The following is a 21,282-nucleotide window of genomic DNA, read 5'->3' as shown; positions in this document are numbered from 1 at the left end:
TGAGACAATCAGCCTTGGTGTGGTTATGATCACATAGCTCAAGCAGTTCCTACATGTCACCAACACATAGATGGGGCCTCAAAAAAAATGTAGGTTTCACAGTTCCTCCCCCTTGATGTTTCCTATCACTTTCTAAGATTATTTCCCTCAATGTTCAGATGACATAAAAAGCTTGGCACTGAAAAAACTTAGTAACTCCTCAGATTTACCCATGATTAGTAGGATTTGGGCTACTTCTATGATTTCAACTGCAACTGCAGCTCTCCCAAAACTTCAGGTCAGCAACTACAGTAACATAAATACACAGCCATATACACATAAATTGCAGTGAACCTGAAAGTGATATTATTTTGACTGTGTCTTGGTTTTCTGATATACTAGGTTATTTGTCCTTAAAGTACAACTTCCTTACCAGTTTATGTCTTTTTTTTTGCTTTTAATTTGAGATGTAATACACAGTCAGCAGTCATAAGAACATACACTAAACCAAAAGGACTAAGGGATACTATCCTGACAGTGGGACCAAATGACCCATTACCTCAAATCTCTCTTATCATATGACATCTGAATATGACTAACAACTGAATCCAGTCAAGCTTTATTTCAGTGAAGGAAGGACTTTGTATCTAGACACACAAACAACAACACCATTTTTCAGAAGAACTAAGTGCCAACACTAGCAGTTTTAGCAGCAGTGCAGCCAGTAACTGCAGGACTATCTGCACACTCTGGGAAGGAGGGAGGACTTAAGACAAGAGATGGCACTGATCCCATGCCCATAGCCTACCTGTTGTAACGCTTCTTGCTAACAAAACTCTATTGCCACCCAATCAGTAATAGCATACTTGCACTGCTGCAGGAGCTCTACTTGGTATCATCCAACCAATTGTCCTAGGGAAGGTTTTAGGTCTCTATCTACCAGCTAAGTCATTAGGAGAACAGGGAAAAAAATCATCCCCTACAAACCAAGATATCAAAACAAATGCTCATTTTGAAGGGCTTAGCTTCAGCAAGTACAAAATTTATGGCTATCAAAAGTAACAAATTACTCCTGTGATTACTCCTGTGTGAGAGGCTTGTAATCAAGACTTTAGACAGGGGGTTTCTTCTTGTGGAAATTAAAATTGTTTATGAAAATGTGAATATCTTCAAAGCAGTTTCTCTTTAACTATTGCCTCAACAGACAGCCCTCTAATTTAATTTTCTCCTCTTGTGGGGATTTTTTCTTTCTCTCTTCTCCAGTCATTATGGGCCTGTACTTCATCATTACCTATGAAATTTCCCCAGTCTACAGATTTTTAAATTTTATAGCTTTATGGAGAATGTTGCTCTAAAACTCCAGTTCCAATGCACTAGATAAACATGGGGAATATTTGCCCCCTGTATTAACTGAATCAAAGGGATAAAATTACCATTGTTTCAGCAGCATTTAGGTAGTAACATTACAGAACATACACTCTTGTTATACCAAACTTCATCTGGGCCTTCAAGGCTGCTCTAATTTTTAAAGAGCTAATATGATTGATGGATACTTCAGAAGAATAAAGATAAAGATTAACTTTTGAAAGCATCACTTCAAATAGCTTTTATTTGAATACTGATCCAATTTATTTAACTTTATTTTTCTTGTTTAGAAGATATGATGGTGAGAATGAAATATGTAGCTAGCAGAGCTCATGTTTAAAAATTAAACACTTTGGGAAAAAACTTAAAAATTAAACAGAAAAAAAATTAATTAAAATCGTGCTGTGCCTTTACAGGGATTTTTTTTCAAGAGTGAATAATAAAGCTCTACAATGAGCTAAGAATAATCTTCTAAGTTATAATTAATTGCTACATACTTGCTCCTATTTAAAGTATGTTCTGACAATTGGAGATACACTTATAAAATTGGACCGTAATTATTTATCTTCTGGGCAAATTGTGTTCTAATTTTTTAAAATGTAATTGCACACAGTTTAGACAGTTCTTTGATTAAGTGACAAATTTCAATATAATTTAGGGTACTATCTGACAAAGAAAATTAATCAGAAATATTATTCTTTATTTTTGCAACTATTTAACATTTAACTTAAGCCTATTTTACTTGATGACTATATTTATAGTCTTGTTTAATAGGTTACAAGGCTTAGATAAGAAATAACAATGAAGTATTTGTACTTAGTCGGCAGATCTGTAATACAGATTCTGTTACAAGGAAAAGCACTGCACAAAGTTTATTCTTCAAGGCTGCAGTCCCAAAGTTTATACTCCCACTCTCTATTACAAACTCCAGAAGCCATGTTGATGGCACCACTGGGCACACAAAGCAGGGGAGGATCCTCTGCCACAGCACACACCAAGTCTGATGAAAAAGGGCAGAACTTCCCCTTGAAAACTGAGGGACAGAGCTGTGATGGGCTTGGCATGCAGGTGGCTGTCACACACTGAATTCAGGGGATATTAGCCAAGGATGTGGCTACTCAGGGTGTCTGTGGCAAAGCTATGCTATGCACAGACGACAGTTCTCCTCAGGCCCAGTCCTGTGCTCCTGAGCTCCAGGTATCACATGGGTCTGGCTGAAGCAGGCAGAGAATACATCAATCTTCAAGCAGTGGTCACTGTCATTGCTCCTGCCCCTTTCTACAGCTGAATGCATGTAACTGAGTATGTGACTAGCACACTCAAGCTCTTCAACATTGATTTTAATGACTGAGTGTTGAGTTAAGCATTTCTTTGTGAGACTAATCTCTGAGTAGATATGTCTTGTTTTGTCCTTTCCGGCCAGTTTTTGCAACAAAAAATATGATTCTTTTTGTGCAATTGTTTTGCAATGTTGTGGAGAGGTCAGTCCTGAATGATAAATTGGAGATTCACAGAATGTTAGGTCAATCTATCTAACTTCTAAGGAATAGAAATTAAATACTGTTAATCCATAATAGGTACATATGTGGTCGTTTTATTGTGACCATACACAGAAGTTCAAAGGTGAGAATGCTACCTCAACCAGTTGCCCCACAAAGCCGAGTTTTGTCTTTCACAAGATGAAATCTCTCTTCTCAGATGGTCTTTCAGAACACTAACTCCTTGATTACCTTGTGTGTTTCACAGTATTTTCTTCCTCCTTAAACAGTTTTATTGACTTGAGTGCAAGATTCTGCTGAAATGTTTTAACAACCTATTAATTAGTTAAATCACTTCAGCAACATTGGCTGACATTACTTGGCAAAGCTCCAGTAACATTTCAAAATGCATGAATAGCTATGCTTAAATTTTTTCAGCAATTAAAACTTCTAGGGGTTGAGAACATAGGAGGAAACTATTTTATTGTTTTACATTTATCAGACATTCACGTGTGAAAAATATGAAAATAACTCTCATTTTTCCATCTCTGCTGATAATGATTCCCAGAAATAGCTGGTGGGCATCAAACTTGTGAAAAAAGCTACTGCCTTTTGCAAGAAACTAACACAAACAATTAACCTGTTGACCACATTCCCACAAAGACTTACGTAGGTGGTTATACTTAAGTACATTTATAAGTTTTTGCAAGACCATAGCACTAGTGTGCCTACATGAAACAAAGCAACAAAATTATGTATCTCAAGGCACTGAAGAGAAAAACAAGGGAGGAGGAAAAGGAAAGAAAAAATGCTTTGTTTGGAAAAGCATTTGATTTTCTATCACCTAAGCCAGACTTCACTGAAATTATCTAATTTAATGACTGGTAATTTGTTGTTATTTACTGCTCCCTCAGATCTATGGATAGTTTCATTTATAGACATGTTACAGTATCCTGTACACTCCTGCAGTGCAATATGTTTTTCTGGTGGCATTTCCATCGATTAGTTAAAGGTCTATCCAGGTAAGCACACTGCCAGTTTAAGCAGGTGGTTGGAGACTAATCCATTGCTCCTTGCAGGGGAAATAAAAATTCCACACAAACAAGTATGCAGATTTAGTACTCTCATATTAGGCTTGTTGGTTATCATGGTCTTTGTTCAAAGTATGTGATAGAAGTAATCTTACTTCATTACTTCCACCTTTCTTAAGATGTGATGAATTAACTAGTGTTCCTAACAGTCACAGCAATGTGAGAAGTAGCAAACAGAAGTCACTGGAAAAGCCCATATCCACATTATTACACTTAAAAAGATTAAATGAGGTAATTATACACTAGGATGCAATTATCCAAGATCTTCATTTCATTTTTTAGTAACCAAAAGTGGTTCATCTATAATGTAAAATGACACACAGATGTGTTATGACTTGAAATCCACAGACTGTACAGGAAAACCCATAGCATATTCTCTTTTCAGAGATGTCTGACCCCACCTGACCACCTAAAACTTCTCAGAACAACCTGGATGATTAGAGACCAGACCAGATTCAAAATATCTGCATTTGCATTCAGGAACATCTCACAGTTTCCACTGTTCATTTATGAAGACAGACAAATGCAAACTTCATTAACCCATGGGCTATGGAATGGATGTTGACTTCAGTCTAATTCAATTCAGCAGCCTTCACTCCACTGCAAACACCATCTATTCATCTGTGCACCTCTTATGTTAGAAAGCATAGACTGAACATACACTCAGCATTGGAAAAAGAGAAGTATTACAAAGAAGCTAAGTATTGAACGTTAGTTCTACTTATCAAACAGCACAGTTACCTTAGCTCTGTTGATCAAGGAATAGCTGACTGTTAACAACCATAAGGTCAACATAACAGGTGCAAGAAGGACAAGCGACTTTATATTTGCAGACATCAGAATGCAACCCTCACATTACACAAGTCTGATGTGGTAGAATATTGGATTTTCCCTTGGTTTTTTTTTTCCAATTTATGATATCTGCAAGGCAGTAGTCCAAGTAAACAAAACCGACCAGAGTGCTTGTGACAGAAAAATAGCAAAAACTGCATTAAACCTAAAATCACCCTGAAGTGATAAAAAGCCCAGATCAATCAAACACACTTACTCTAAGTTTTCTAGGGGTACTGGGGCAATTAATTAAGGTACTTTGTTTCCATTTAAAAGACAGAAACCAATAAATAGCAATGGTTACATTTCTAAAGAAGAAAAAAAAAAAAACATGAGCACACTGCAGTGGCTGTGATTAGCTAAGGGCCTTCCAACAGGTCCAGTAACATCTTAAAGAAGCATCACCGTGTAATTGCACCTGATGTGATACTATAATTTCCCACTGCTCACTGCTGCATATTACCAAAAGAATAGCAACATCACAGCTCTGCTAACAGAACCAGAATTCAAGCACACCTTTTCCTGCTGAAGGCACAATCACCTGTCTCAGTTGAAAGCAGCTCTAGCACGTATTGACATGTTCATGCTATCCTGCCTAACTTTGCTTCAGTCAGGAACAGATCCGCAGTTCCCTTTGCCAGCAAAAACGTACATGGCAACCTGTAGCTGATGGATGGTAACTGTAGCTGGAAGAAAATCACACCTGCACCCACAGAGAGGTTTGCAAAAACATGCTTGTGTCTGTGGGTAAGTTATGCTTTGAGCCATCACAGTGTGTATTCACGTTCCCCGTCTGGATATCTCCTGTCAGGAGCTTAGAGATAGCAGCTCTCCATGTATTCTTTCCCAAACCTCAAAAATACATGTTTTCTCACTCTGTCCAAGGCAGAAAATCTGAAAATGCTAATCCTCTTAGAAACATGTTTTTCTTTCAGAAAATATATGAAGGGAAATTTAAAGGGGTTAACAAGGTTGATTCTCGAGATGAGGAAGGCATTGTATGGTAATTTTGTTGATTTTTTAGGCTGAACCACAATGCTGTTGTATCTAAGGAGTGTGAATAATGTATTTTTTCACACATGAAAGAGCTTCACAGGGATGAGCTCAGTTAAATGAAGGTAGAAGCAAACATCTTAATTTTCAGCCAACAGTAGCCTCCTTGTACAGCATTCTGCTGTTTCCTGAATCCCAGTAAACATACATTCTCAAATGACAAACAAAATTTTAACATGCTGATGTATTTTCTACTAGGTTTGTAGTCTTGAGACTATCAGCATTGAAGTTTCAAGGATTCTTATTGCTCCAATACAGGAGTAGCATATACCCAACTTAACAGAGTGAAAATCACTCTGTTAATTTATTTTCATATCAATTATCATGTTAGAAGTCAATGAAGACCTTCAAGCAAAAGGTACTGGAGCCATCAGCCATTTAAAAAGAGCAAAATTACTTTTAATTCATTGATTATGACTGTAAGACACACCTTGAGGTCTAATCTCAGGTTTTCAGCTGAAAGAAATAATCACTGCCTGTTTAACATCTGCAGGGATTAAAATATGATGCCAGTTTGTAAAGCAGTAAAACCAGATGTCTTCTTACAGCCTCTTCTACATTTGATGTTATGGGTTTAGGTTGCTCCTTGTAGAGCCAAACTTCTTTTTTAGAGTTATGTTCCTTGTTTTAGCACCACATTCTGCCCTGCAAAAGTGGTAGTGAGCAGTAACACCTAAAGTCCTCTGCATACTAAGCAATCCTGGTATTTCAGGTACTCAAGCCTCCCTCCCTCAGATGAATGATCTCATCTTTAGGCTGGAGAGCTTTTGCTAATGAAGTAAACCTAGTGGCTGAGCTTCAACTAGAGGAGTAAAGTGCGTTGCAGAGTCTTCGTACTGTCCCAAACACGACAGTGACAGGTCATCAGTGTGGTCTTCTGCATGTTGCAGATGCAGGGCTGAAGTACTAAACTGAAATTCTGCCCCAATCTCAGTAGTAGTGTTTAAAGAGGGTTGAGGAGTAGCTTCTCTGCCAGCTGTGTTTGAAAAGGACCTTTCTGGCTTTAGTGACAGTTTTGAAAGGCAACTTCTGCAAGGAATCCTAATTCTCTGATTGCCATTTATATATTCATTTGACACAGGTACATTTCTACCTGTATGTTGGACCCTAAGTGGGCACGCTCTCCCTTTACAGTCTCATATTAAGAGGCTTTTCAATCAGCAGGGTGGCCAACACCAGCTTCATCTAGAGGTTTCCAAATCCCCCTGTAGGAAGTGTCTGATTCTGTTCTGTGAATCAGGATGGAAAATGAAGCACTGCAACACCTAAGTCACTTTAGAAATTCAAGCCTTCAAGCCTCTCAGCTGAATTCCACTTTCATGCATGGAAGCCACAGTTGCAGATCACATGTATGGTTTATTTTTCCACCAATTCCATAAGAAAAATTTGCAGTGCTACAGTTAGAAATCTAATGGCTTTTTTGAAACCGTGCTGGAAATACTAAGAAGATCTCTGGCTTTGTGCTATGAATGACCGTTATTTTACTTGGTGAACAGTGGCAAATTATTTGCACAGTAAAGAACATGTAATTACAAACAGTAACTGATTATTATGATTATTTCAATCCCCTACAGTGAAAAGTAGATGTTAATTAATTTCTGGACTACCAGACTAAATATAATTACTAAAAACCATACCAACTGCAGGCATATGGTGGTAAAATAGTTAGACGTTACTGTATTTGTTTAATAACCAACACTTTATCCATAATTAAATGCTACAAGTAAAACAGAAAATACGTTTCAAAAGAACTTCTAAAAAGATTAAAAACATAGCTTAAAAGTTATGAATTTTAGCATTTCTACATTATTATTAATCACACATTCTCTGGTATACGTATTCAAACTTCAACTGCAGTAACTGCCAGGGAATCAAAAAACTCCTTCATTATATACAGCCTGTGCATTTCTGTGTTATTTAGTACCATATATTAATTTAATACTATCCTAATTTTGTATTGATTACAACCTCAGGATGCAAGCCTAATTCCATAGTCTCATTTTGGGGTCTACTGCTTTGAAGAATTTGTGCTTCTTCCAGCATGCACTGATTATGAATTAGCTCTTTGTATGGAACATCTCACCTTCCAGAATAAGGTTTTTGGGAGGGGTTGGGTGGAAAGGTTGCATATTAGCCTTTGCTTTTACACTCCCAGTCAAACTCAAATTCTACCTGTATATAAAATACCTCTGAGCAACTGGAGATCTGTCTTCATGCTCTGGCTTTGCAAACTCACTAAGACTAGGCTTTCTGCAACACATCGGTCCATGTCTTTGTTCTGTTTGAGAAGAGGGAGGGACACCTACAAGAACTTTTAGAGCAGTTTTCAGCAGACACAAATTTACTCATTGCTGATTGAGGAGTGGAACAGGAAAGGATACATATAGTTTTCTACCTGTCAGCAGCTTTCCTCATCAGTTGTCAGAGAAGTCTGGAGAAAGGCAAGCAGCATGAGTTTCCTTTTCTATGTGAGGTAACAAGGTCTGAGGGATTCCTACAGATTCTAAGGTGGCTGTTTACAGCAAATTCACAAACAGCTGTTAAGGGTATCAAACTGAGCAAAACACTTGACTGATGAGAAAGAATATAAAATGGCACCTGTTGGACGTGCTCTCTGCATGTATCTTGTACTTATCTGCTTGCCCTTTACACTTGAGCTAGCTACTCTCTCTGAAGTGCTAAAAGAGGCAGAAGCATGACTCAGGCATCATGTTAATTAAAATCTGATTATAGATCACCATCATTTTCTTGGGGGAAAAGCAGGTAAAACAGCCCCTGCTTTACTTTCAAGTTTCAGTCTTAGTTGGTTTAAACTACGCAAAGGGGATATGGAGTATCTCTGACGAAGCAAGGATCTGAATATTCCAGAGGAAACACTGACAGACTCCTACAATGTTACTGTGAGACACAAGCTGATTTTATGTCTGTGGAATTGCTCTTACAAGTAGCCTTTGCAATGTCATTTCAATGTAAGTAGACAGGAGATGAGTCTGCTCATATGTTAGTTACATTCTGTATGAGAGACTGCTCTGAGGATAGCAACTGGTAAATTCTGGGGTGGGGAACTGAACAAATCCTATAATCTTAAGAAATAAATAAAAACACATCTCTGTCTTCTTTACGAGTTGTACCCCTATTTATCAGCTGACTGTCAATCTGTATTCTGTAATTACATTATTTGTTGCAGTTATTTTTCAAAACTGTGCTATTCTTTTGGAGAAATGCACTGCTTTAACTTGGTAGCTATTCTCCTCTCCCCCGCTGTGATGCTTTTATCATAATACTTGTCATATGCTGGCAACCACAATCTTTTGCTCCCAAGAATGGCCCCATAGAAAGGCTAAGATGAATCTTCGGATGGCTCCTTAAATTTATTCCTTTCTTCTATTGCCATTGTTAGTAAAGCATTAAGCTTTTTTTTTTTTCCCCTGATGCCTCCTTCTTCAATCCAGTTGGAAAGGATGAAGACACAGAGTAGGAGAAAGCTTTGCAGGGTGACAGCTTTTTAGCACTGAATAATCTACTGCTGTGCATGCTAATAGATGGTGCTAGGTTTGATTAACTAATTTTGCAAATGAGTATCTAAGTAAATTACTTTTGCAGATTGTTTCCAATTCTTTTTTCTTTAATCTCCTCTTTGAATAGTTTCATACTAATTGTTGCAGCTGACGATAAGAATTAATATAAAACCATGGGGTATTTATTTCATAGTAAATATATCTGATACCTTACACAAGAAAACCCTCACTCTCACACACATGTTATTTAAAGGTACATAGTTATAGTTTCAAGATAATTTTTTTTCAGAAGTTTCAAAATCCTATAGGAATGCAATTTCCATTTATCCTCATAGCTAGTCTTAAAAGATATTCAGGTACTTATGTAACTGAGTAGACCTGTAAAAGATTTTCAAAGATTACAAAGACAGACAGACATTGTAATTGAAAACAAACACCTAAGTGGCCCAAAATGTCTTTGAGCAATCAGATGTGCCTATATGTCTACAGAGATCTGATCCTTTTGTAGAGTTAATGCAAGACTGGATGTCAAAATCAAAGACCTTTCCTCTTCTGTTTTTCTTTGTTACTTAAAAGTAAAATATTTTCCCTTAAACCACAATATAATATGATGTACTTATACAAACCCTTTTACACCCACATTCCACATAAATCCATCATTCTTTCTCCAGAAGTCATGGTCTTAACCTATATTCTGTACTTACCCCATTGCCTATAGATCACTACTTACTTAAATATTTGTATTTTCAGTAATTTAATATTTCTTAGATGGTTGCCATTAAAAGATAAACTTCATACACCATCCCTGGCCCATGAACTTTTCCTTAGCTGAATAAACCTGTGTCTGGGCAGCCTACCTTACATATTTACGGTCAGACCAGTACAGTGCTGTGAATGCTCAACACATCAGCTATGATATGATCCCTTCTCTGAAACCTTGCACAAGCTTATCCTTGTGTTCCTGAATCACATTACTTTCAGTCTTCACCTTTAAGTAGTTCATAACATTGCCCTCAAATGCATTCTTTCACCTCTGTTCTTCTCAATCCTTCTGCCTCTAACCTCTCTCATACCTTCAATCACTCAGCACCTGCTGATTTCCTGCCCCAACAGAAGCTCTGTGTTTGTCTGCCAATGTAGTGCTCACTCACCTTTCTTCTTTTACACTCCCCCTCAAAACCCTCATCTTTTAGCATATAATTATCTGACAGCAATTTATCAGGAGTGGACAGAGAGTACATGGGTGTCCCCTCCACCCACTCATACAGGCAAAGTCAGATAATCCATTCTGAAACCCCACAGACATTATGAAACAAGAGCCAGGGACCTCTGCTTCCCCCCACAGCGCTCTGCAGAAGGGGGCACTGCGGACGGGGGCAGGCAGGAGAAGACCACCATGCCAGCTGCACTGCCTCTGAATAGGAGGCACAGGAAACACACATTCCAGTTCCACTCACCGGTTCCTATTGCTAGAAATCCAGTCTGAGATTAAGGTTGCAGCCTGCTGGTGACAGTGCTTGTTACCGAAGCTGCAGGCCAACATGATGACTTCCCGACGCAGCTCTCTGTCCAAATTAAAGAAAGCAATAAGGCTGCATTAACAGATGTGTTTGAACGTTTACAAAAAGCTATTTCTTATTACAGTGGCAGCAACTGATAGCTGGGCACTGTAGCAAAGCTATGTATCCAGCAATACAAATTTCAGTGTCAATTTAATGTCTACAGCTGCTGCTGTAAAGAAAGGCTGTGGACCGAAATCAGCCCCCATTTACACTTAGGCACTCTTCCTGCCCTCTCTGGTCACATGACTACAAGTTCTTAAATATCCAGTGCAGTCAAATATTAAATTAAGGCTTAGGAAATCATGTCCTCCAAATTCAGGCAAGAGGAATTCATCTCACAGCATCTTGCTGCTCTCTCTCTGACCCAGAAAGGAAAAGCAGAACAATGACAAAGCTAGGAAACAATGACTTGCTGAAGATGACACCAAATTTTATGAGAGTGCATTATTAAAACTATCTCCTGCAAACAAAGAATAGAAAAAGAAATAGAACAGTACTCATGTTGGTATGATGCTTGAACAAGCGATTTGTTTAAATTACTCGTTGGCCATCCCAGCTTGAGATACATTGATGCAACTTGTCTTAAAATATACTCCTGAGGGGGGAAACAAAAGTATAGTTAATGTTAACATTTATTTTATTTATTCGCAATTGAAATACTACTGACTTTTTTCTCTCTTTCTACCCTCAAATACTGTTCAACTTTCCAAAGATTTTGATTTGCCTTTCATAAAACAACTAGTCCACTATAATCTTCCTTTACTGCTACAGGTAGAAGTAATCTGTACATTAGATATTTGATTAGATGACTAGTACAAGACAATTTATTGTTATAAAACCTATCAATTAAAAAAGTTTCTTACATGCATTTGGAACTCACAATATATGGCTGGAAAGCCACAAGAGTGTTAACAGCTTAATTTCTATTCTATGGCCAACCTTGACTACACTGTGAATGTTCACTTTTAAAAGAATATTGTTTTAATATTCAGAGCCATGGCATTACATTACATAAGTACAGTAAACTGACTTCAGAATACAGAACAATGTGACCGCAAATAAGCCTGGTACACTTAATGATACCATGCTTTAAGTTTAGGTTTCTTGGTGTGCTTAAAGAACAAAATAAGCCCAAAATCTATTTCAGTTATTTTTGTGTTTTACACAGGAGACATAGTTCCATATTCTGACCAATTGTGAAGAAAACCACTGTTATTGTATTCAGTGTAATCTTTTGCCAGTGGAATTCACCAATTTGAAAATGAGAGCTGAGATATAAAGAACCAGACAGGAGAGCATTTATTTTATTATTGCGGATGCACAGGCATGTATATATGATGTCAACACAAAATGAGATTCATAGTTCAGCTTTCTGTAGGAGATGTGTTACCCTATGACTAAAAAGACTTTATTTCCTCTGCTATCACCTTGGCTTTCAAAGCTCTCATCAGCACTGATAAAACACAACCCAGCTGTAAATTTTACTGGTTTTATTTATTAAAATTGTGTTTTCTCTACACAGCCATGTTTAAAAAGTAAACAGCAATGGCAGACTCGTAAGAATTTTTCTGTGCATTTAACAGGATAAACACGCAAATTATTTCAACATTATTTTATATTATGGCTGTGGTTTGCAAGTAGGCCTACATGGTCAGTTCATAAAGAATTTCAGTGTTATTAATCTGTAGTAGATGTTCTACAGTAATAAATTTCCATGTCAGCAGCTAGCTATGTGTATGTGTGTATATAGATATACACACACATATGTATGTACTTCTACGTATACATACATCCAGTCACGATTAGCTTCCTGCTCTCTGAGCATGTGTTTCTGTGGGCACACACACACACACACACACACACACACAAGCAAATATATGCTTAAGAACAAAAAAGCACCCTTAAGAATTTCAGGCTTTAGAGAGTTCCTTCATATAACATTACAGTATGTTGGCCACTGAAAATATGTAGACTAAATAAAATTCACAGTGAATAAAAAACCTGAGGAGTTTCTAATTGCCACTGGCTGCAAGCTCCAATCACATCCTGTGTAATTTGTGCAACATGCTTCAGCATAGCTACAATCTTTTTTTCTTAATTTCAGGTAAAATGTTAAAATGTTTGTCATGTCTATCTTAATTATCTACTGGTAGCTGTTACTGCTGTCCCTTTGGACCCAATTATGAAAGGGCTTTTGATTCAATGACGATCTAATCCTTGTTAATTAAGGTAACTGCAATGAATTCACCATGGCTTTTTGGATTAAGTAATGACTACAAATCTTCACTTCAGTTGCATGCATCCTGTTCAGTTGCATTTGGTGTCCTTGCTGAGCTTGGGCATCAATCTAAATATTGCTGTGGGGCTCCTCAAAAGAGAAAATCTGGAAATATATTACTCTGGCTCTTTTAAGTGAAATACTTTATTTGTCATAATATTTTATAGAAAGGATAATTACCTTCCTTCTACTAATCATATATGCCTCAAACAACAGTTACCAGTGCTCAAATGCAAATGAGCCAAAGTTTAACAATTGCTATGTTTAAATAAAGAGTAATTAGGAAGAAAGCTAATATCCCTAGGTCATTTACAGTTGACTGGGGAATAGCTCAACTCTTGGCAATGGAAGGAAAGGGAGGAAGAAAGAGCAGAAGGAAGGGACAAGGGTGTAAGGAAGAGAAGGGAGAGAAGTGGAAGGGAGTGGAGGAAGGTTCTATCTCTTACATTGAAGATGTTGTAGTTTTCTGTGCGGTCCAGTAATTTATCCAGAGGATAAAGAGCACGGCTGGCAGCATGCCAAGGCAGAAAATCCTTCTCCTCTGAAAGGTATCTGATAATCTCCAAAGGAATATTCTGAGGCAAATAACCAGCTCTGCACAATAAAAGAACTTAGTATTAAATTGGTTTTGCAGAAGATACATGATGAGGGAAAATGACTTCTTTTTTCTCCAGATGAAATTAAAAGGCAGATAAACACAATAAACTCACCACACTATAATGACATAAAAGTCAACCTTACAAAAACCAGGAACTTACAGTCTCTCCCAACGCATATGCAAGCATATTTATCGGATGAAGGAAGGCATAAGTACATATGAAAGAAATCTAGACAAGTTATCATTACTTTATATGGATTCCTGTGGCTATAAAAGACATGAGCAATGAAGTAACTGACTTTAAGTAAAAACAAAAGGAAGATGTTGCTTTGCTGATCTGTAAGACAGGAAGCTGCCTGCATAAAATCAACAGCCCAAGGCATTTTGCTTTAGAGAACATTTCTACTGGCCACAGGCAACTAGTAAGAACTAGTGGTGAAGAAACATCTTTAGTTTCGCTTATCCTCCCCACGATTTCTCTCTCCTTTAGCACTGCCTTGTCTTCTATCCACCTTAAGCCACTTTGAATTGACTTATTTTATAAAACTGAAGTGGCATCCTGTGACATCACTTTAGTTAAGGATGTTCCAGCACTTTCCACATAAACTGTCTTTTCCAGATGTTTATAATTCAATCAGCTAAAATTTTGTACCACTCCTTTACAGTCATAAAAGACCTCTCCCTGAAAGGGAAGGAGTTTATGGGAGTTTCAGGAATGCTTTTTAAATTGATAGCTTTACAAGTAAAGTACAGTACAGTTGCTGCTTAAAACTGAGTAGAGGGAACATCACGCTTTAGGATTTGTTCTCATTTTCTTTTTCAGAACAGCATTTTTCTTAACTATCCAGACTGCAGAAACGAAGTATAGCCCTGTGGGTGTGAACTTGCCAGAAACAGACAGGTCTATTCTTCTCCTGATGCATGTGTTTAAATCCCAAAGGAGTTCTCTACCTGCCTAGAGAGGAGATAATTATTCTGTTTTCATTAAACACTTAAAGTCAGCAAGTTGGATTCCACAAGCTTCAATTTAATATAGGCTACATTATGATATATCTTCATAGACTATTTTTTTCTACTTGTTGGTTGCAAATGTTCACCTTAATTTCCATATCTGTCTGGGAAAGAGATGTATGCATATAGTAAACAAAATTACACAGATTATTATGGAAATGAACCAACACATACATGTTGATATAAATTTTTATCTCAGTTGTAACAGCATATAAAAACTAATTTGCTGAAATATTTGAAATAAATTAATCTTTTTTGGTACCGTCCATAACCAGTTTCCTTGCAAGGTGTACCACATCCAGCAAGCTACTGTTTTTCAGACTTTCTACTGGAAGAATTACACCCTGTTCCCTTCATGTTCTTGGGATAGAAGTGAGCTCACGCAACAGCTTTCAGAAGTATCTCTCCCATATCCTTATGATGACCCACTCTCCAGCCTGCTTTATGCCATCTTTGTCCGCATTTTGTCAGCAAGACTCCATTCTCAACCCCAGTTACAGCACATACTCACACAAGAAAAACAAGACCACCTGGAGAGCTCACCATGTCACTTGGGAACTGAACAGATTTGAAATGAGAATGGTGGAGGCCTTAGTGTGGGTGGTGGATCTGAACATAAAGACAGATACTCCATTTTATAGGTCCTTCTTACTTCTGAAGCAGCAAAATATCATTAAGATGAGTTCTAGGTCTTAACACTTTGTAAAGATGAGTAACTATAATTAATGAAACCGGAAGCAAGCTGAACTGACTGCAGTTAAAAATCCTGGAGGTAATGTTAGCAAAGAGGTAAACTAACTTGAAGCTGCATATATGTAATTAGTTCCTAATGGGATTTGTGATTATTATTACTGATAATTTGATTGACATGAGAAATTGTGGAGTAAGGAACAGGAGGAATAGCTCTAGGAAACATGCTGCTTAAGGAATAAACAGATGAATGTTTATTATAGCTGCACTAATGGACATTTAGGATCATGCTTCCAAAATTAAATCTCTCTATGCTAAGTGCAAAAGGGAAATCATCACTGCAAAACAAACCAATTATTTCTTTTTAAGCTTAACTTCTCTGCAAAGACACATAAGTGAACTCAGAGAAATTTGTCTTATTCCTGAGCTCTCAGCCTTCCTAATCACTTTCCAAATCATGATTCTTAGCTGATGATACTCATCCTGTTCACAACAGAAACTGTTACTCTCATCACTCACTGCTTCCAACTTCCAAACTTATCAGCCCACTCAATTCTGCCTGCCTCTCCCCATCTCTCACTTTTCCTATTGTTTCCCTAAAGGTATATTCCTTCTCACAAAAACAGACTATGGAAAAGTCTGAGTTTTTCCTGTTTAAGACTAAACTTCCTTCTCTTTCTCAGTATGATCCTTGAACAGGTTCTTCACAGTATCATCAAAGTCAACCCCCCACACCAACAGAATCAGACCTGATAGCAGGGATGGGGATGAGAGGAGATCCTTGTGGTTGACATTATTACATAATTTATATATTAAAAATTACGTATTATTATATAAATGACAACAAATTCATCACTCCAGATCATGCTTTTGAGAGAAGGTGGTTATGGCTGCTATACGTTGAACTCTCTGTCAGTTCATGCTGGGCATATGTGCTTCAAGTACTGTTGTTAGACTGGACCTCTGACGGAACTTGAGCAGAGACGTATCTAAAACTCTCCTACAGTGGCAGTTAAGATAGGAGCACTTCCCTAGAGGAAACAAAAGTGCTTTGCCCTGTATTCTACACTATTTTATTGTCTGGACATCTACAGAATACCATGATAGCCCTATTCTTCTACCCTCAGCCACTATGCTATGTTTATGAACCTCTCATTCCAAATACATTGCACTCCCAGACTATTTGCCATTAAATAGTTTCTGTCAAGAGGCAGTAAGCAGTTAGTTCATTAATTGTTTTACCTTTCTGTGTAAAATGTGGTATACAACATACATGTTATAAAATATTAAATGTATACTACAGCTTAAAAAGCTTGAGGAATATTTTCATTCACAAGAAAAAAGGAAAGAGTTCGTTAAGGATAAGGCCAAATACTATGGCTGCTAATTTTTGGCATTCATATTGAGAAAATAGGATATAAGGAGAAGCCTTCACCTTGAACCATAAAAGAGATAAACCACGACCCATAAAATGGATAAAATGTCCTCAAATCCACATCACAGATCTACTACCAGTGTGAATTTTCCTGATAACCATGATAACCAGGTCAGCAGAAGACAGAAACTAGCCAAAGAAGCATGACTGTGGGGCGAATTATGCTCTAGTATCCTGCATCTTCAAAAAAGCACAGCAGCTGGTTTCTTAAACTTTTTATTTTAGCTCATGGGTACTCTTTTACATTACACTAAAGGCTTGTCCAGCACTAAGACTGATTCCAAGACACTTCTTTCACAGGGGATACTACATCCAGAAAGATGTACTGGCTCACTCGAACTGTGGCAAACTCATTCACCAGCCAAGGGGTGCTGGCATACTTCTAGGATTCTCCTTCACTACCCTGGAAGAACTAAGTTCAAAGATGGTTGCACAGCATCCGGTCATCAAAAGCAAAATTTTTGCATACAGCAAAATAGGAAAGAATGGTCAAGACTCACTAGTGTCACAAGACTTGTGACAAACAGACACTATCAGCTGGCTGACAACTGCTAATTGAAATAGTGTGTCATTTACAGAGCAGGACAGTAATAATTAAGATGAAGAAGGAAGACAGAACAGAGAATGATTCTGTTCAGAGTATCTCTCTGAACTCTGATGGAAGACCTATCGAAATGTTCAACGGAAATGTTTAACAATTATCATTATAATAATAATAGAAGTAACAGTAGCCACCTTCCCATCAAAGGGAAAAACGTAAACTAATTTCCCTGTCATATAATTGTCTAGAAATATTTACTCAAAGACTACAGAATATAACCTAAATGAAGTACATACCCCAGACATGCAGCTTGATTTATCACTCTCTTCCAACAATGTCATTGGAAGGTCAGTGATAGAAATCCTCATTTTTCTTGTGTCTTTTTAGCCATCAATCATACTGCTATCCTTAAAGACCAGTATAAGCACTATCAGATAATGCCTGCCAAAGTCCTGAGAGCCAGGGCTATGAGACAATGTTCTTTTCCAGCTTAGCCATCTTGGAGGAAAACTGAAATATTGTCTGTCACTCAGGGAATAACTGATTATGGGCTATACTGAAACCAGGTAACAAAGATAAACACCACAGAAATACTGTGATGTCCACTCTTATGTCTGGTCTGAAACAGTTACATTGTTCCTCCAGGTATGTCTCCAGTAGCCACCTGAGAATGTTAGCAAGCACTTATCTACAACCAAAAATATTCCGTATAGGAATCTGGGATAGTTTTGGCAAGTATCCTAACAGGTAAAATAGTCAAATCAAACAGTGTTAATTCTGTGAATAGTGGCTGAATGCATACTGATGTTCATGTTAAGTGTTCCTCAAGTGCAGGTTCCCCTACCCAAAGCAGATTCATACCAATACCATTTCTGACAGAAATGTGTCTAGTTTTGCTTCTAAAGGCTTCTAGCCATGGATATCCTAGAAGCACAAAAATTTCAGTATTTCTCTTCTCAGTGGCATGATAAGAAGAATATTATATTATATATAAGACTTATATTAAGACTCCAGTCTTTTGGTCTGTAAACATTCACAGAAGAGTACCAACATATCCAAAATGAACTGTTATTTATGTAGCTTCCACATAAACTACAGAAAGCAGGGGTCCCTCTTTACAGCATTCTAGATTAGAGGGTTTTGATTGACATCACTAGTCACACAGAAAGGAGTCCAGATTTAAAACTTTAAGAGCCTCTACAAGCTATTGTTAAGCCAGCGTTCTCCATACTGAGTCACAAAAAATGTGACTACAAAAGGAAAATTTAACCAAAAAGATCACATTTGAGATGCTTTGTTGTTTTATCACTTTATATAATAGCCTTTACTCACTAGCTTATCAGCATGCCAATCATTCTGTAGCCACTGTTACACATGAGAACTTTAGTATGTGTCAGAAACATGGTACCACATGAGATATGTCTTATCACCTGCATACCTAATTTCACAGTTGCCTGCTGAAGTGGAGAACAGGAGTGCAGACTTGCAAAGAGATCTGTTTTAGTTATTAGACAAATTACCTCTAGACAAACATCCTGGTCCAGCGGGTTTTTAATGCTTAAAGAGATTGCTGACGAACTGTGGTAGAAAGGTGATAACCCCATTTTTACAAGGGCAGAGGTGGAAAAAGATCTTTCAAAAGTTATATATATATATTAAGTGGTTTATGACATTACATAATATTGTAAGCAACCCTTAGCAAGGTACGATCCTGCTTACACTGAAGAAATTTCCAGGGTGGCCATTGCTACAAAGAAGGAATGAACAGAAAAAGAAAGCATTGAACACAGTAACGAAATATGCCTCACAAAGAATTCCCACTAAAAATCTCATAGCAATCAAAAATAATCTTTAAATTACATGATCTTTTAATGAGTCAGATAAAAGTAGGAGATCTAGATTATATTATGAAACATCAGTGTGTATTCAGCTGCATTCTGACCTTGATTTGTTCTTTACACTGCGCTGTTGAACTTATGGACAGATCCCAGCACATTCATTTTCCCCTTAGGGACAAAGTACCAAATGGTAGTGTAATTGCCAAGGGAAAATTATTACTCTCTTCTGAATTATTTCTATCATAAATCCAGCACCAGTCAAACAGACTCTGTCACAAAAGCGACAGGGCTGCCGTACAGTGATGACAGTCCCACACACAAGTGCACCATAAATCCCTTAGTCCCACCACCCAACAAAGTCATTATAAGTCATGGGTTTAAATCAAAATTAGAAAATCCAAGCTGGCAGCAAACTGGTCTGCACTGTTGAAACAATGGAAATGAGGTGATTTACTTGCTGCTGGTTAAAAACTCACCCTGCATCATCTGTTTCTTATGAAATACATAAAACATGACTAGCTTTCTGTCTGCATAATTTTGAAGGGGGAAAATGCAGCTCTTCAGAACATAGATGTGCAACTCAGATTAACTTCAGTTCTGTTTCTGTGCATGTGCAATATCTGAATAATTTGACTATACTCATTAACCCATAAAGGGGGCAGTAAGTTAGGATTCTTATTCATTGATTCGTCCTTTTAGGCAAGGGTGTGTCATTTTAGGCATCTTTGTAGGAAAGTGTGTGGATTAGAAGAACTCACAGAGAAACTCAGTGCCAATGAACATTTAAATTTTACTGTATTTGGCTTTTTCTAACCCTCTTAATTTCTTCTGGGCCTACCAAGGACTGGTGCCCCTACTGATGTACTCGGGATATTCTTTCCCACAGTGCTTTAACAGGAGTTCTTCAGCAGCTAAGTAAAAGCAGGTATGTTGAATCCTGACACGTTAAAAAAATGCTTTGAGCAAGGCAACTCATGCAACTGGGAAAATAACTCTTATAGTCACAGACTTCACCTTTAACTCCTGCAAAACTGGGAAGTCAGAGATGAAAAATTTATGATGACCATGTGCAAAAAGGGAAGCTGGAAAAAGGATGTTTTCTCATATAAAACTAATGGGCAATCTGTAAAAAAGTCGCTGTGATCCCCAGTACCAAAGAATAATCTACCTTATTGTTCACTTCCAGGGTTGGGTTGACTTAGGACCAGATAAGGACTATGCTTTTCTATGACGTCCAAAGTGACTTAATGGAGGCATTATGATTTGTACCAGCTATGGAATTCCATGTAAACAGGACAGGAATAAATACAACAGCAGCATTTAGCTTACAAGCTCATTTTAAGTACTAAATATAATCAACATTCAATCTCTCCACCATCAAAGGACTCAGGGATTATGACAAGTTTAAGTGAAGCCTGCTTATTATTATGTTTTCTTACATGCAAAATATTTGAGGACTCTTCAAATGACATTTAACTCCACAGAAGAGCATTTGAAGCATCCGACAAAGAATAGTTCAAATTCAGTGTAATTATCACAGTATCATGTGGCTTAAATTATCTTGCACAGTTTTTGACTTGCCATGCAAGTAAAGGCTCACATTAATTTGAATTAATCACCTTTGTTGAAAAAAAAAAAAAAATTTAAAAGTCTGTTTTCGTAAAAATTTAACAAAAATTCCTTCCATCTGGAGTTCAGTATCTCTCCTTTCCTCTACTTTCCTATACAAAAAAAAAGATTAATTAAAAAAGAGTACTGCAAGATGAAAAGGAATAACCTCACTGGTAAAAATTAAGACTATCCAGTGAGTTAGGTATGTCACCTTTCTCATCATCACAAAACCCTAATTTTTGAGAAGCATGTTATTCACACACTTAAATTAACTGAAGAAATGTCAATGTATTTGAGGGCCTAATAGATATCCATTTCAGACTATTCAATTATTAAAAATGTTATTTGTTTTCTTTCTTGATGATTTTGTTGGTAAGGGTAGAAAGCAACAGCCCTTCCACTC

The 21,282-nt window shown here is 37.3% G+C and overlaps 1 protein-coding gene across 1 annotated transcript in view; it reads right to left on the bottom strand.

The window, feature by feature from the left end:
- LOC103776713 (thyrotropin-releasing hormone-degrading ectoenzyme-like) overlaps positions 1 to 21,282 on the bottom strand; it is a gene marked incomplete at its 5' end in the record, with an annotated part of 85,651 nt that overhangs the window by 10,589 nt on the left and 53,780 nt on the right. The window contains 3 exons of the mRNA XM_008944235.1: positions 10,773 to 10,880; positions 11,375 to 11,472; positions 13,602 to 13,749. Of these exons, the coding sequence (XP_008942483.1) occupies positions 10,773 to 10,880; positions 11,375 to 11,472; positions 13,602 to 13,749 (354 nt within the window). The remainder of the gene's footprint in view (positions 1 to 10,772; positions 10,881 to 11,374; positions 11,473 to 13,601; positions 13,750 to 21,282) is intronic.

The sequence above is a fragment of the Merops nubicus genome, unplaced genomic scaffold, assembly GCF_000691845.1.
Source record: "Merops nubicus isolate BGI_N331 unplaced genomic scaffold, ASM69184v1 scaffold5877, whole genome shotgun sequence".
NCBI lineage: Eukaryota > Metazoa > Chordata > Aves > Coraciiformes > Meropidae > Merops > Merops nubicus.
Note: the sequence above shows the minus strand (reverse complement) of the source record. Positions and strands in the feature narration are given on the sequence as shown.